The sequence below is a fragment of the Calidris pugnax genome, unplaced genomic scaffold, assembly GCF_001431845.1.
Source record: "Calidris pugnax isolate Ruff unplaced genomic scaffold, ASM143184v1 scaffold49, whole genome shotgun sequence".
Taxonomy (NCBI): domain Eukaryota; kingdom Metazoa; phylum Chordata; class Aves; order Charadriiformes; family Scolopacidae; genus Calidris; species Calidris pugnax.
The window spans coordinates 3,049,970-3,067,825 of NW_015090798.1; the positions used below are offsets into that span (position 1 = coordinate 3,049,970).

General features: G+C 37.6%; 1 protein-coding gene across 7 annotated transcripts in view; it reads right to left on the reverse strand.

The window, feature by feature from the left end:
* KCNIP4 (Kv channel interacting protein 4) overlaps positions 1-17,856 on the reverse strand; it is a 491,412-nt gene that overhangs the window by 202,761 nt on the left and 270,795 nt on the right. Inside the window, exon 1 of one of the 7 annotated variants that reach the window (XM_014937074.1) lies at positions 15,129-15,438. The exons of the other annotated variants lie outside the window; for them this stretch is intronic. Within the exon in view, the coding sequence (XP_014792560.1) occupies positions 15,129-15,228 (100 nt within the window). The 5' untranslated portion in view covers positions 15,229-15,438. Of the gene's footprint in view, positions 1-15,128; positions 15,439-17,856 lie in introns of those variants that run through there. 7 annotated transcript variants of the gene reach the window in all.

Here is a 17,856-nt window from a genome sequence, read left to right on the forward strand (position 1 = left end):
TGTTGCAAAAGGCTGTTGGCATTGTGAGTTGGATCGGGTCTGCTGCATGATATGAAGACTAGTAAGTCAGGTTACGGAAGAGTTGTTTAAACTGGGCAGCCAGTACAGACACAATGTGAGGTACAAACCATCAGGATTTATACTACAGCAAAACAGAGCTAGGAACTCAAAGGAAAGCACAGGGAAAACATCAGTGCCCATAGATCTAAACAAAACAACCATAAATTGCAGTAGGTAAATGACAAAAGAGGCTCAGTACAGAGGAGACTGGATTTTGCTAAGGCATATCTCAACTCTAAATTACTGAGTTACTCTAAGCAGTAAGTACAGAGAGTACTATGTGATATGTAACTACTTTGGATGTAGATAAAAGCAGTCCCAAATGCATTATCGATGTCATTATCCATATTGTTAATGTCTTTGCCACATCGAGCAAAGAGCCATAGGCTAATTGACTAATTTTGGACAGTGATTTAGCAATCTGTGTTCCCTAAATCCATTTGCTTTTTACACTTGGGAAGATTTCTAGCTGAACTTCAATTACACCTTCAGATGTTTGAGGAACAAAAAATTTGTACTTGTTTACTTGTATCTTCCATTTACTGACAAATAACCTTCTTTTCTCTTTGCAGTGATTATGAGGACACAAACTCATTACGGGGTTTCTGCTGTCATTGTTCCACCAAATTCACCAGACTGGAGCAACCTAAGAGGGTGTAAGGTGTGAGTTCCTTAAGAAAACATTGTGCTGAAAGCTGCTCAGTAAATAAAAACATCTGCAGTTCCACAGTGTCTGGTGAAGGCATGGCTGAAAGTTCAGATGGTTTCTAAGAGATGTCAGGAATCTCTGACAGGGCTGCCTGGAGTGCAAGAGACTCACACCTTGTGGCTCTTCTCTATCACTGTCACAGCAGATTCCAACACAACCTCCTGCTCTGAGTGAAAATCTTTTAAAAGAAATAATTTCAAATAGCCAGTCTCTTTGTGGTGAAGACTACAAATAAGACTACTGACCAGACAACGAGAAAATAATTTGGTTTACTATGTACTTCTGCTTAATGTCCCTGTTGCATAGAAGATGCTTAAATACTGAGAGCTACCCAGTAGGTGTGATGAGATGTGAGAATCACTGTGCTAAGCCGTGTGAGAGCAGCATTGGAACAGAGACAAAGAGTGAAGCATCTTCACTGAAATGCAGAGCAGATTCCTGGAAGCAAAAACCAGGCTAGCACTTAGTGATTGTCTTTAATTTGCCGAGGACATCGGTAAAAGTAAGGCTGGAAGGCGGGCGTATACTGGGAATCTTAGTCAGAAAAGCATTCAGCTGGGATCCTTGGGACAACCCGACTCTCAGGCTAAAGGACTGATACTTCTGGCCTGCTCTCAAGCAAACAAACTGGTCACAGGCTCACAAAGTGAGAAACTTCATCATTCTGAATGAATTTCATGACCTCCTCGTTTTTTATATGAGTTAGACTGCCTACGAACACACTTAAGTCTTCTGGAAGGAAAACATTTGAATGTAATGTATCCAATATTTGCAAGAGTGGTTGATTCCCAGACTAAAGAGGGAACTTCATACTTCCATGTTGTTGGTGCTACCTGACAGAATATGAATTTCACACATGCCGAATCCCTGCAAAATGCATGTGGGATTTCTGAAGCACCTGCCAGATTAATTTTCTTAGTCCAAAGGAGCGAATGTAGCATTGGAAGTAAATGACTGAAGTTGATAGAAAATTGCCCTTCAAATCATTCCAAGTGCTGACATTCTGCCAGTGTATAAATTAAATAATAGACAAGCGGAGTAGTTATGCACAGACTCCCAAAATTTTTGTGACACAATCAAGCTGGAGTCACAATTACATGCAGGTGGAAGGTAGGATTGAATGGACTTTTGCGTTACCAATGTTAAGTGATGTCTGACGGTACAATATGAAGGACTTTTTCAATTAGAGGGGAACACTCTCACAGCTTTTCCTGAGAGAGAAAAGTCCTAGAATTTTTATAGATGTTAAAGAAGTTTGTGGATATAACGAGGATTTAACTCTTAAGTGGTCATGGCACGAAGGAATACCAAAGCATACTCTTTTTTTTTCTCTGGCACTATTGCACACATATAAGGGAATATAAGGATATTCCCTTATTCTTCAAGCAAGATGTCACAGGACTAGAAAAGAAACACATTTCTTCCATGAGCACAAGGACTCAATAACTGTGATTTACCCTTAAGATTACGACAGTACAAAACACAGCTGTGAACAGGATTAAAGGAATACCAAAGGATATGGTTTTTTTCTCTGGCACTATTGCACAAATATATGGGAATATAAGAATATTCCCTTATTCTTAAAGCAAGATGTCACAGGACTAGTAAAGAAACACGTTTCTTCCATGAGCACAAGGACTCAATAGCTGTGATTTACCCTTAAGATTATGACAGTACAAAACACAGCTGTGAACAGGATTGATTCACCACCTGTTGAATTTCACCATTCACTAGGATAGCCACTCACAGCTTTGTTTGCTGTTGAAAAATATCTAAGGGTCCAAACCAGGTCAGGCTGAACCTGTGGTTGACTCAGAGAGAGGTAATCATTCCCTTCACTGATTATTTGAGAAAAGACCTTGCACTGACAAGCTATCTGATGGATGAGTGGGGATGTTTTTCACCTTGTATCTGCCTGGCAAGGGCAGTGCATGAGGTCTTGAATTACTTGCCAATTACAGCTCACTTCCAAGAAACAGGCTGAGGTCAAGACTGTGATCAGCTTCAACTAGACCCAAATAGCCACGTACTTGATTACTGAGACCATCATATTTTAAACAATGGAAAACTTTTAATACTATGACAACAAAAAGTTATGGTTTCATAACCGTTCTTCAATCGTAATAGAAAAAGCTCTTCCCCTCCCCAAGAAAAAAAAAAATCTGCTTTAATCCAAGTAGTGATACTGATAGCACAAGGTGTTGAATATGTACTATTAAGGTACTATTATAATTCCTGATTCTATACATCCACATAACACAATGCCTAAAAATGTTAGTTAATATAGAAAATATACCAATATTGAATTTGTTATTTTACCACTGCAATAAGTATTCACTATAGAACTTTAGAAAACTAAAAATCTATGCATGAAAAGTGACATTTTATCATTTTTCCTAACTGCAAAGCTATCTCTATACATTAAGAGTAGAGATAATGCAGGTTTATAATCAGAAGGGAAATTCACCAAGTAATAATTCTTTAAGAAGGAACAAGAAAGAGAGGAATGGAGATCTTCCAAAGATGAAAAAAATACACCTTTATACTCACCTATATTCATAAACATAAATAATGGCAGGTAATGTTTTCTAAAAATTAGTTTGATAACCCAGTAACAAATGGAAAAATTCTGAAGCAGCACTTTAACTCAACGTGTTATTTCACTTTTCATGGTGGGCTAATTAAAGATGAACAAAATCACAGGAGGTGGCACACTTGTACTAATCCATATCAAGCTTCACAACAGAAGGTCACATCTTTCAGATGTTTATTTCAAAGGAAAAAAAAATAAAATTACCAAAGATTTTCTAATGAATTCTTCCAATGAAAAAGATAGGAATTCGCCCTTGTCTTTAGTTCTATGTAGATCAATAATGTGAATACCTCTATTTTACATGAAACTTTAAGATGAGCTAATTACTGCTCAGATGTATTGGTGGTAAATTATCAAATATGAGCAAGGCAGGGATATTACCTCTTACCTCTGACCTGTCTGAGACCAGTTTTGAATCCCGTGTCATTTGACTGCCAATCCTCTAAGAAGTTTATTACAAACTGGAAAAGGTTCAGAAAAGAACCATAAAACTTATTTTAAATCTGGAAAAGAAAGAGTACAAGGGCTAAAACAGGTTTACCTTGTTTTTCAGAGAAAAAGGTGAAGTTTCTATAGACAGATTAAAAATTGATCTACAAAGATTAAAGGTATTTGATGTTACATAGTATTTTAAATCTAGCAAAGAATAGGCAAAGGTATTACATAGGTAGCTCTTGAGCTAAACAGCAACAAAAGCCAAAAGTAGATGCACATTTCTAGCACTGAAAGTAATTAAATGCTGGGCCAGCTTGTCAAAGGACGTCATGATGAATCTTTAACTTGCATTTTTACAGTGAGATTACTTTTTAAATAGGAATGGTTTAGGTCTATTAATTATTGTCTCGGTCAAAAAGTTCTAACATTCAAAAAGCAATTGCTTCTTAAAATAGTCCTCTAAGAGAATGGTAAGGAAGCAAAGAGGAAAATAAGTAACATTTAAAGTATGACTTTTACCAGATTATTATGATTTTTGGAATGATAATTCATAGGTGATGTGTTCTCACTGAATGGGTCAGCATCTGAGCTGACTGAAAATTCCTTCCTGTCTTAATGATATTTTTATTAGTGCGGAACCGTTAAAACAATTCTGATTGTGGGCAAATGAACTAGATTTTATCATATCTCTGTTTCCAACTTAGTAAGCAACAATTTTGGCATCATATTCTGCCTTCAGTTATATCTTTCCACTTCTGAAAACAATTACTCATGTTCTAGTAAACGGATTCATCTCAAATTCTTTATCCAGCCTTACAATTTACCAGAATGTGAACTTTAAGATTTGTGACGGTGAGTGAGAGGGAAAGAGCTCTAACTTGTCTTCAAATCCCAAATGGTTTTCAAGCATGGCGTTTCCATTGCCACATTTGTGTAAGAGCAGACCTTTTTTTTGTAAAATGAGTCTTAGAAGTCTTAAACTCAAATTAAAACAACCTAGACTGATGTTGTATAAAATATACATAGTGAACATATTAAAGTAATTTTTGTTCAAGTGCATTAAAAATTTAGAAAACTCAAACTGTGTAAAATTCCTTCTGTCCCCAGTTGCAAATGACAAATGAAACAAGGAGGATCTCTAACGCATCTCCCATCCTGCTAGATGTTTGGTGCCAAACGTTTTTTGAGAGTACAGGTATTTTTGCTGTCTTACAAATATAAATTTAAATCTCAGACTTCAAAGGAGGCAACTCAGATGGCACATTAATATATTTTAAATATTTAAGATATATATCCTAAGGCTAAAAAAAATTGACTCTGTTAAAAAAAGGTTCTTTCTAATGAAAAAATAGTCAAGGCCTTTACTCAGATGACAGATTACTTTCCAAGTGGCAGACTATACCCACCTATAGTGGCAGAATATGGTCGTATCCTCCAAGGGAAATGCACATGAGCCTTATGGATTATCTGCACAAATTTGAGCTTTCCAGAAATATCAGGTTCACTATACATAGATTACAAGATAAATCTCTGCCTGCTTTTTAAGCGCAACAGATCAGCACGGGCTGCCACCATCTTAGAAACTCATGCAGGCTGTGTCTTGTTTCTGTGGTTCCTGAAAGCTCTGCAGATGCAGCCAAGAGGTGGCTGTATATGGATGATTTTTCCCACCAGTGGCAGTTGTCTTGCCTGGTGACCTACATTTACTTTTTTATTAAATAAAACAATTTAGTATTAAAAAATAAAAACTTGGGAATGAAGTCTGTCATAAAGGTGAAACCAAATAAGATTTACTCAAATATAGGCAAAGAGAAGGCTAATGTCACCCCCATCTACAAGAAAAGTTTAAAGGAGGATTCAGAAAATTACTTTTCCCATATTTCCCATTCTACAAGAAAAGTTTAAAGGAGCATTCAGAAAATTACTTTTCCCATATTTCCCATAACCCTAGGAAAGCTATAGAATGAAATAATATTCAGCCATTGGAATAATCTCCCCAGGAAAGTGAAATTTAGCCATTGGAATAATCTCCCCAGGAAAGTGGTGGATTCCCCAACACTGGAAACTTTTAAGATTCGGCTGGACAGGGTGTTGGGCCACCTTGTCTAGGCTGTGCTTTTGCAAGGAAAGGTTGGACCTTGAGTTCCTTTGATCACTGAGGTCCCTTCCAACCTGGGATTCTGTGATTGATTCTATGACTATCAACAATAAGAAGATAGATGCTGTGGCCTGCGTTGGATGATTCAAGTTTTATCTGCCTGTTTGAAGAAGAATAATTTTAGGACTATTGATCCAAAAGATAAAATGTGCCTGGAGAAACACATATATTCATGCTTCTGTAGCATTATCTGAAAATATCAGTAAGGGCTGTCAGAAATGAAGATCGGACAATCAGAAATTACTTCTAGAGATACCACTAGGGAAAATGACTGCAGAAATCAAACCCAGAGATGTTGTATCAGATTAAATCATCTGCCTCATTAGATTTAGGTAGCGTTCAGCCTGGCTGGACTGCATTTTTCTACCAAGTGTTGAACAACTCATCAATAGCCACCAGAAAAATAGGTCAGATAACTAAAGGAAAAACTCTCCTGTTAAAAAAATAGCTAAAACTCAAGATCTTCTATATAATCTTAAGACGATATACAATCATTTGTATTCATATATAAAGAAATTTAGGCAGAGAATTCATAAAGGGGACACAGCAATGTAAAGATAAAAAATTTAACACAAAACAATAGGGCTAGTACACTTTCAGTGATGCTGCTTAGTCTTTCACTATTGATATAAGAACACATAGGACTAAAAACAAATTTAATTTACATTGTCTGGGAAATTAAAATAAAAAACAAACAGGAAAATCCAACAAATCTTTCTTACTCCATGAGAAAGAGCCTGAGAATGTAAAATAATTTGGAATAAACTATTTTTATGTGATTTTTGTGATATTTGATCCACATGGGTCTACCTGAATTGGATCATGGAGTCTTACAGTGGAATGCAGAAGATCATGTATTGGTTAAAGGTTAGCCAAAGCAACTGGCACACTGTTTCAGTTAATCATAATGCAAAGCTCACAAACATGACAATGAAAGGACCTACAAAAACCTAGGAAGGGTTTTCACAGGGGCCCTATTAACTCACTGCATCAAACTACAATGATATAAGTAATCTGTGATGTTAGGGAGACACCAGCTTGAAACTACATGAAATAAAGATCCTCAAACTAGGAGTTAGTATTTTCTAATAGAAGCGACACTGAGCTAAATATTATATAATTTATATTTTAACTATCTTTACACTAGAAAGACGTGAGGTCAGAAGTGGGCTGTAAGTTAACATAAGGGCACAAGGGTTGAAGCTGAGCATCTCTTTGCGTTGTACGTGAGCAAACTGAATGCAGTCTGAATTCAAAGTGAGAGTATCTACATATCTAAATCCATATATCCTTCACGTGTCAAAAAGCCTGTCTTTCTGAACCCGAGGAACATTTTGAGTGAAGGTGACTGGCTGAGATAAACAGACAGAAAAATAGAATAAAAATTAGGAATTCTGTAGGAAAATGCATTAGATGGCCAAAAAGTAGTCCTGCAATAAAGAGAGAAGGTTTCATTAAAAACTCATTTTCCTTCTGTGGTACAGTAGCTCCATTAGTTATAACTATGTACAGAAAACTTACATAGGAAACTAAAGGCAAAGGAGAAAATCTATTATTGAAAGCCCTAAAGCTCTGGAGATAAACTTTCAGTGTTTATGTTTGGGTTGCATATTGCCAAGGGTAGTATCACAGAGGTAATACAGCAGGTGTAGATGATATCCGTGATTTCTCAGACATATACCAAATGACTGACACTGATCTAATAGCCAGAAAACAGGTACTGCCTACTTAAAATGGAGAGTAAATCTAGGAGTGATGCAGAGAAAGAAACAACATGAATCACTTGTTGAAGATAAGGGGAAAAAAAATGGAATCAGAAAATGTTTTTTAACAACAGCAAAAAGGAAGAAATCGCAAAATGAAGTGATTACTCTTTCTTCTCTTGTGATCTTCAGAACATGTCAAGGTTTCAGAGTCATCCCACTTAATTTTAGAAAGCTTGTGACTCTAACAGTTTGAGAATATCACTGACCCAAATGGATAGATACAACAACAACAAAATCACTTGTGCTCACTTGCTTCCTCCTTTCAGCAAACAGATGTCACCGTTTAGCTAAAACATGCTATGGGGTTCATCACAAAAGACAACAGATGACATTTATTGCCCTGTGGTACACAGGAATTTAAAGCACGTGATCTGACAACTCCTTTTTACTTCATGTATCAACCAGTGAAATTTACTACTCTCTGGCTTCATTTTCCAGATGTATTTGCATATATCAGGAGATAATTCTATGGATAATTCTATTTACTGTTGTAAAGCATTTTGAATCATACAAAGTGCAGAAAGTATTATTAGCACTAATAGATTAGCACCCAAATAGAATGGATACACCTTATTTCACTACTCAGCCTATTTTCTTCTGCCTAAAAATTTCAGTATGCCTTTTTCCCCCAAATCACTGACAAAACTGTATTCTCAGAAAATGTTTACTGTTTGACTCAGTAGACCAAGAAACTAATAAACTCTAAATATGTTGCTCTGAAAAATCCATACCATCAATTTAACTTTTATTGTTTTTTGATAATTGAAAAAGACATACATTCTTTTTTCCTATTTCAGCCTTAAGTACTGAAAAGTAATAAATGTTCTCAAAACTTGGAATAGACTTTGCTTATTTCTATTTGTACCACCCACATTTACCGGTAGCTAGAACAGTGAAATAGTGAAAAAAGGGAGTCCATAAATGTAACTAGAGGGCGTTTATAGATTTTCTGTAAAAGATAATTCAGCCTTGTGAAGAATAAGTAAAAGTAACGGTGTTTATAGTGATAGGCAAACACTGTGTGGTGTGTAATTTTCCTTTGCTTATGGTGGCTCTTTACAGTAGGAATGTAGCATTTACTTATTCAAAGGCTATAAATTAAACATATATTTTGAAAATGCAAATTCTATATTGATTAGCCAGTAGGAAGTGGACGAAGTAAATATCAGAAGTTGTCTCCTTGGTGGAGATAAAACAGACCAGAACAACATCTTAGAATTCATAGAATCATAGAATTGCCTAGGTTGGAGGGAACCTTTAAGATCATCTAGTCCAACCATCTTTCTCATCCCTAAGATTATCCTCATAAAATTCTCTAGGTTATCACCTAAAATTACTAAAGAGTAAAACTGAGCAATATGGTTCTAATATTCTTCAATTTTACAGTAGGTTAGACAACTTCCATTTATTCAAAGTCCCATTGTGTGTGAGATAACTAATAACCAAACTGCAACAGGAATGAGACCCTTGTGTTCATGAGCTGCATCACAACTATCCACCACCACATTGAGAGTTCTCTGATCAACTCTGTACTTACTTAGTTCTAATATTTTTGTTCTTTTTCAAAAAAGGATTAATTACAAACTAATACGTTTTCAAAAGGCATTGTATTGATAACGCAGAGCGCCGTGCTCTTTATCCATCTATTTCTTTGACATTCTTCTTCATTTGCAGTTTCAGTATTTATTTACTTTTGATCTCTGTGGATGTGAAGCACTAGACAAGCACATTATCATTGGGAGCACATTATCATTGGGAGCACATTATCATTGGGAGCAAAAATTAGTCTTGAGAAAAGAAGCTCTTCAGCAGACACTGGCCTGGGAACACTATAAGCCTTTCCAGTATCGACGGACCAGCCTTCAGAAGATAATTTGGAGATGTCAGGCTGTGTAAAGCTAGCAACTAAGGGTTGAAGGCATCTATCACAAATTTCCTTGGAGGGGAAGCTGCTTCTTTTCTTACCTGCCTATTTCTTTTTTTTTTTTTTTTTTTTTTTTCCCTCTTCCCTCTTCTGCACTAGCGTTTGGGGTAGGGTTGTGGTACAATTGTTTCTCAGTGTAACTCACCTTTGGCCTCTGTACCATCTCAGTCGGGTTTTCTAATAGCAAAATCATCAATTTTGGCAGCGAGTGTAGCTTCTTTTTTTTCCTCCTTTTTTTTTTTTTTTTTTTTTTTTTTTTTTTTTTTTTTTTTAGGAACTGTATCCAGAACTTGAGGCTTCTACTACGAAAAAAACAGAAGAGCCTTCCCCTTATTCATTCAGAACCCTGTAGTGGCCTTCTGACCAGTCAAACAGGAGGCACAACCTGGTCAGGTGTGTACATGTGCACAGCTACAAATCAAATACATTACAGGCCACTGTCTACAAATGACTTCTCAGTGCTGTTTGAGCAGAAATATTTAATCAAGAAAAACTTCACTGGAGCTCTCTGCTAAAGATTTCTATCTCCTGCTCGCTCTTCCAAATCTGAGTAGTTGTTTCAACAGCTGTTTTAATTCAATTCATCTTGTTATATATGAAGACTTAATTGAACAAATTACTTCTAAGGAACGCCTGGAATTGCTAATATTAAAATTTCTAGCCTCTCTTTTTCTTTTGCACACTGTCAGCTCTGGCTAATCATTTCACATATTGGTCCGTGATTGCTTTCATACTTCATAATTCTGCACATAACTCTCTTTGACATCAAGACTGATTTTAAGAAAAGAATGATGGCAGAAAAGCCCCTATGTTTATTACAAGCCATTTCTAGTACGAAGTGCTAGTCATTATGAATCCTCTGAAATGAACATTCCTCCATTTCCATCCACGATCAATGCTGTGGAGAGGGATACCACTGTGGAAATGTTGAAATCCCCAGCAGATCATAGCCTGGATGACAAAACAGCTTCAGTGGCTGCTAATTTCAGAGCAATCAGTAAGTAACTTCAGCCTCCTTTCCAGTCATGTCCAGTCCTTGTCAAAACCAGTTGTAAATATCACAGGCAATTCCCTATGTGTCAACTGGTTTTGCTCTGTTTTCCAGCTGACGAATGGGAAGTTGTCAATAGCCAGGATTATTAAAATGGGATTAGAAGCTGCTTTGACATTTCAGAGGAATCAAATGTTGCGGCAATTTAACCCAATTATCACAATTTTAGCTGTAAAGTTCTCCTGCCATTCTCAAGGGTCCTAAGCAAGGAGATTAGATGGATATCAACGATATAGAAACATGGAATCCACATTTCACAATAACATATATGATTACTTCTACACCATTTTTTTCCCTGTAAAGATACTAATTGCTATGAAAGTATTTCCTAATAGGGTATTCTTATGTAAATATTTTTGATCACTCATATCCTTTACATTTCTTCTCTGAACCTTATCCCAAATCGGTGTAGGTTTCTAGTAGGCTTTCAGCTTACATTAATGAAAGGGAGTTTATTTTGCTGTTTATTTAATTAATAAGTGATTTAGCTTTTGAAAATCAATCCAGGTTTCCCAAGAAACGCTGGGACAAAACAATTTTAACATAAAAGGCCTGACCACATGATGCTTCAAACACTCTGTCTCCAACAATTTACCCAGAATAACTGGTATACAAGGAAGATATTAACATACAAAACCTCTTCTATATCTTGACCAAGTTCACGTGGTCCTTATATATGAAAATCACAATCTTTTCAGAAAAGTACTAAAAGTATACTGAAATAATATAAACTGAGATCCTGGATATTGCATTGTCTTAAGGTGCTGACATACTGTATATTTGACTTGCTCAGTTCCTGTATCTCATTTTAATTGTGAATGAATTTTGGAAAAACTAGCCATAAAAGAAATTCGATTAATTTTAAATTTATACCTAGATGTGAACAAGCTTTCCTCACTAGGTATCAAAACATAACTTCTTACGCCTAATACATTACTGTTTTAAAAAATCAATCAAGTTTATTAAGGAGGACACAACCTACTTCATGAAGAGTTAAATATTTGACCTAGAGACAAAGTCTGTGCAATCCACAACCCACGAGAGTGAACAAATCTGTTCTGCTACTTATCACTTTTGGAGCTCTTATACAATATTAAAAATGTCTAGTTGAAAATACTTCTATAATAACAGTAAAACCACTCAGCAGTTAAAGGCAGCTATGCAAAACCACAGAAAGCATACTGTTATCTAAGTGAGTGCAATACATCATAAAATAATATTTAATCTAGAGATAAAGTCTCTGCAACCCGCAAGCTACAAAAGTGTATAAATCTATTCTGCTACTTATCACTTTAAGAGCTGTCATACAATATTAAAAACATCTATTTGAAAATACTTCTCCTACAACAGCAGCAGAATCACTTAGCAGTTGAAGGCAACTGGGCAAAACCACAGAAAGTATACTGTTATCTAAGTGAGTGCAGTACATCAGAAAATATGTCTAAGCAAGTATATATGATTTTTATTCTGACAATATTTTATTATTTTAATAAATAATGAAAAAGGTGTATTATTATTATACACCTAATTTGTATTGAAAAGTCTGAAGAAAGCAGAATATTACTTACACTTCTGATAGTTGTTGTGACACTGAAAAAAGGAAAATGAGATTTTGCAATTGATTTACATAGATTGCCTCCGATTCTTCCAAATTAATGTGGAAGAGGTTCACAAAGTTCAGAATCATGATAAACCAGTGTAGGACAGAAGATAAGTTAGCTTCAAGCTTTTTTTACCACGATAGGGACTAATTCTGAAACCTAGATTTATACCAAAGCTTCAGTATGGTTTAGAGAGTTCAGATTTAGCCTTGGGTGCACTGTGCTACAGATGATTACTGAATCTATGGATGATTTCCAGACAGACATAGGATGTGTTTTATAAGCCATAAACTAGTCATTTGTATGAAACATGGAAAAGGATTTCATTGGGACATAGTGACCTTTGAGAAAAGGAAAAAAAAGAAAAGAAGGGGTATAACCTATCCAAAAACAGAAAACTGCAAATATCCTTATAATAAACAACATTTTCAGAAAACTGTGACCAACTTCCTCAATGATTTCTGGAAAAGCAGATGGATAGTCCAAGTGTACTTGCAAAATTCATTTTTTCAACTTTCTACTTAAAAACATCTCTTACACTTGCACAATTTTATGATGCATGTACTTTTCATTCATGGATGGAAATGAATAGCACTGATACTTAAAATCATAACAATGTTTTCAACTCCCTAGTAAAAGAGTATAAATCTTTTGTTTTCTATTGTAATTGATTCAGATCTTTAATTCTCAACTTCAAGAAAAATAAAAGGGAAACAAGCCTGCCCTGTTCCTGCACTATGAGACAACAAATTTATAAGTCTTTGCAGTTTAGCTAAGCCTTATTTTCATACATGACTGTTTATATCTATTGCTTGATTTGCATATAATGTGCCTTTGTGGTATTCCACTGCTGGGAATGAGATAGAGAAGAGTGGGTCATATATATCTTTCTATGGTTTCATCTACCTGGCATACTGGAAATCTGAACTGCACTGGGTCAGAAGAAACTTGAGTGGGTCATATATGTCTTTCTATGGTTTCATCTACCTGGCATGCTGGAAATCTGAACTGCACTGGGTCAGAAGACATGTGTAATGTGCCTTTATCTCATTCCCAGCAGTGGAATACCACAGAAGAGTGGGTCATATATATCTTTCTATGGTTTCATCTACCTGGCATACTGGAAATCTGAACTGCACTGGGTCAGAAGAAACTTTAATACTCCATGCACATGCAGAGAGCCAGATTTTTGACCACTGAGGCAGCTGCATGAGAAACTTATTTCTTACAGAAATCTTACAAACACTTACAGGCAGCTTCATTACATTTCTAATTGTTTTTCCATTATTGGCTTCCCCAGCCATAAAAACAAGTACAGACAACAATCAAGGGGTAAATTTTGCAAGGCAACTTGACCAGATGTGGCAATCAGACTCGACAGAGCACACAGAAACCTGCCAACCAACCTAAAAAATAAATGCCACCTTTTTTTTCCAAATCTCTGTAGCCTTTAATGCAGGAGATGATAAGTTTTATCATAACCTTTCTCAAGTTGATTGACATTTCTATTCACAAGTGAAGACAAAACCAAAAAAAAGCAGAAGTTCATGTATTTAAAAGGAATCTCTTTGTTGTCATTTCAACTCAATATAATGCACTCTAATGGATACGTAAACTCATTATAAAAATGCACTTGATAATACATTTTTGTGACTCCCTGCAGGGTTTTCAGACTCTGTAATCAATACTAGCAAGCCCACACAAGACAGCAACACAGACAGAGAAACCATTGAGTGAACTTCCTTATTTAAAATCACTTGAAGACTGTGTTTCCTGAAAGGGTTACATAAACAGGATTACTTTAGACCTTTTCATAGGACCAAATTTTGCTTATATTCTCACTCGTTAACACATGAAACCACAATCTCTCAGTCAACAAAGTTCCCCTTTTCCTAGGCATAAGTATATACACTGTACTCAACTGCTAGCTTACAGGAAGATTTGAGAATACAATACCTCTTAAATATTTGAGAAACAGACCATTTCAGTCTGAAACCTAGTAAAACCTTGGGGTGCAATGAATATCATTACATTATCAACCATGCTGCAATCAGTGTTTTTTCAAACTCCTCATATGGTAAGAATCACAGTGCTTTTAGAAAGAAGGTTAAAATAATCAATATTCCACCAGCTTTTACAAATAAAAAGCACATTTAAAATAAGGTAAGCTTCTTAATTTTGATTTTTACTGCTTTATACACAAACAATATTGCTAAGAAGAAAGGGTGTGATCTAAGATAAACAAAGCATCAAGCAATAAAACTTGCACTTGACTGCCTTAAGAGAATGCTAAAGTTGTTTATTTTGAATCTGAGTGTTGTAGTTCTTCCTCAAGCATATTTTAAAATGTTACAAGCATACAAATATTCAACAGGTTTTAAAATACTATAAAATATATATCTTGGTATTATAACAATCCCAGCACAGATGATGTTCACATGAATAGATTGCAAAACAATTTTGAATAGATTACAAGACAATTTTAAGGCAATATAACTGCATTTGCACGTTAACACCCTGCAATCTGCTTTGACCCCTGCTACTTCCCATTTGCAGATTTAAAGCAGGAATAAGAGATCCAGGTTTTAAAGCATTTCTCTCTGGTTTAACATCTACGTTTATACTTGCAGTATTCAGGATACCAAAAGAAAGAAAGAAAAGCATCACAACTCCAACATCAACACCCCACAGCCCCTGATGTGCACGTCGCTCTGGAGGTGACTCAGGTAGTGTCTCACATCCCGTTTACAGGTGCCCCTTGTCTCGCCGCCAGAGAACAACCCGAACAGCAAAAAAAAAAAATTACAAGCCACTGAAAAGCACTCCCTTACCTTCTAAACCTGCTTCAATCAGCCCAAACTGTTCCAACACTTTAACAAAAAGCACAATCATGATCAAAACCGCTATCATTTCAAGCCCTTCCAAGTTCATGATGAGTTTTAGGTCATGGTCTGACCACCGCCACTGAGAAAAGTGCTCTTCTGCCTGGCTTTCTTTGCAAAGCCATTAAACTAGGCGCAGAAGGCTCCTGCGAGGGAAGGGGGGAGAGCGGGAGGGGAGAGGCAGGGAACACATCCCCGTCTCCCCACCCTGAAGCCAGGAGAAGACAAGGAGGATCAACCCCGGCCTGCCGGGATCAGCCGGCTCGGGCACAGCCAAGCAGCCATGCGGGAGACGAGGGAGGGGATGCTCCCCCGAAGGAGGGAGGTCACCGGGGAAACGTCCCTGGGAAAAATGAAAAAAAAAAATCAAAAATAAATAAAAAAAAGCGGCGGCGGGAACGCCGGAGACACATCTGGGCAGCATCCGCCACCGCTGGCCAGGGCCGGCAGCGGGATGCAGCGTCGGTGGGGGGAAAGCGGTTGCCGGGGAAACGCGGGGACCGGGATGCGCGTTGGGAGCCCGCGGGGGGGACCAGCCTGAGAGAGGCAGGAGGGAGGATGCTAGTAAGGGGCTTGGAGATGCTGAGGAGGGGGGAAAAGGGCTGCCATGGGGAAGGTGGGCTGGCAGCCAGCCCCAGCGAGGGGCACCCCTCACCTCCTCGAGTTTCGGCTTGAGCTCCAATCGTGCCGGAGAGAGGGGGTTTGACGGGGTGTGACTTGCCAACTTCTCCCTGAGTTTGGCCGGGGCAATAACTAGGAGGTTCAGGCTGTTGCATGTGGCAAGTAACACACAGCATTTTATAGACAGCTTCAGAGTCTTTTTTCTGCAATTAAAACAAACCCCCCCAAATACGCTGCCTCAAATCCTTTAAGGCTTATTACGTGGAAAACAAAATTTGAAAAAAAATAAACTAGATTGAGGAGGAGGAAAAGCAAGCTCGTTATTTTTGATGGTTTCTCACTTCTGGAATATTTGCTAAACAAAGTGTTTTCCATAGGAAAACATTAGCAGTGAAACACACCAGTACTAACCACAGGATGGAACTGGTGTCTCACACCAGTAGCAGCCACTGGTCTGTCCACACCAGCGTGCAGTACTGGCACTGCCACATGCAGCACACAATGCTATGCATGGGAAGGGATTTACTCTTTAAATCCCTTAATAATTTACCACCTAAGAAGGAATTTACATTAGAAAAACAGCGCCTCTATTGCAGCAAAAATGAGCAGGGGAACAATTCCAACAAATTTAATCCCGTCTGGTAGAGTATTGTCCCCCACACGGTTGGAGTCAATTACTGCCAAGGCCTTGGTTTTCTTTCTTTCTTTCCTTGGATAAGATTCAAAAAAAATCATCGTGCCATGTGAGAACTGGCTGCAACTTCTGCGTCCCCCAGGTACACCTGCATTATGATGGGCATTATCATTACTGAAAACAGTGGAATGAAGTGGGAGTAAGGGGACTAACAGATATAATACAGGAACCTGGCTTTCCACAGTATAGATAAATCCACACGGCGTAATGTCACTCTTCTGCGCTTTTTTGCTCGGGTTTGGACTCCCTGAAGCTGTTTAGCCTCTTTCTGTCAGAAAACCTAAGGTTTTCTAAGGTTAACATTCCATCCTACATATTGCACTTGTTGCATTTCTGCAGCCTGCTTTTCCCTGGGTTTCTTTGCCTTTATTTGCTGCAAACTTTCCCCTTACATTCTTCTTTCTGTCATTCAATCTTTGTTTCAAACAAGGCTAAGTATCTTTCCCCTCTAAGCCATCTTACCAGCAGCTCTAAGGACAGTAGGTCCAGCACTCCTGGACCCAACGTGGGACTAAAATGGGCTAATTTATCATCATTGACGACATAACATCTGCAATCTGTACCCAAACGGCTGATACAAGTTGTGTTTGGGTATTTGCAACATTGCCACCTGAGCTGCCACATTCATTTTCACTAAAAGCTTTCGTTAATATTTGTCTGCTGAAAATGTTACAATGAAAGCACTTTCTGAAAAGACCCAGCATTTACTACTTTTGGGACAGTCGTGCCCACCAAGAGCTGAGAGCAGAACACTGGAAAGCAGACCTTGTGGTAATGGTGCTACAAAGGTGGTGGCTGCCCTTGCCCCCCAAAAACCCTGACCCCACATCTGGCAGTGACCAGACAAATAAGCACGTGGGGATCTGCTGTCCGAGATCTGCCTCCTCAAGCACCGGAAAAGTTACTAGTTTTTCCCAGAGATAAAGTTCTCCTGCACCAACAGGTAATTCTGATTCTTCTTCCAAGGCACAGCAGAGAAGTAGGGAAGAAGGGAAGGAGTTAGTATTACTCCAGCTTTACAGACAGATGCCAAAGCACAGTAAGAAAAATAATCTCCAGGGAAGGCTAGGACTTTGCAAGAAAGCTGTGGCTAAACTCAGGTTTCTCAAATGCTGTGAACCAGCCATGAAAATCTCCTTTTTTTTTTTTTGCTCCTTTTGATATACAGTTAAATACACCTTCCCTAATTAGGAAATGACTTTTAGCAAAACTTTATAAAACCTAAATAAGGTATTAAATTGAAGTCACTGGTTATAGTTTGAGCTATGGACAGATATAAATGGTCACTTCTTATCCTGTGACAGAGCTCTAAATGACAGTGCAGTGACTCTATTTACATTACTGGGACTAAGACCCTTGATA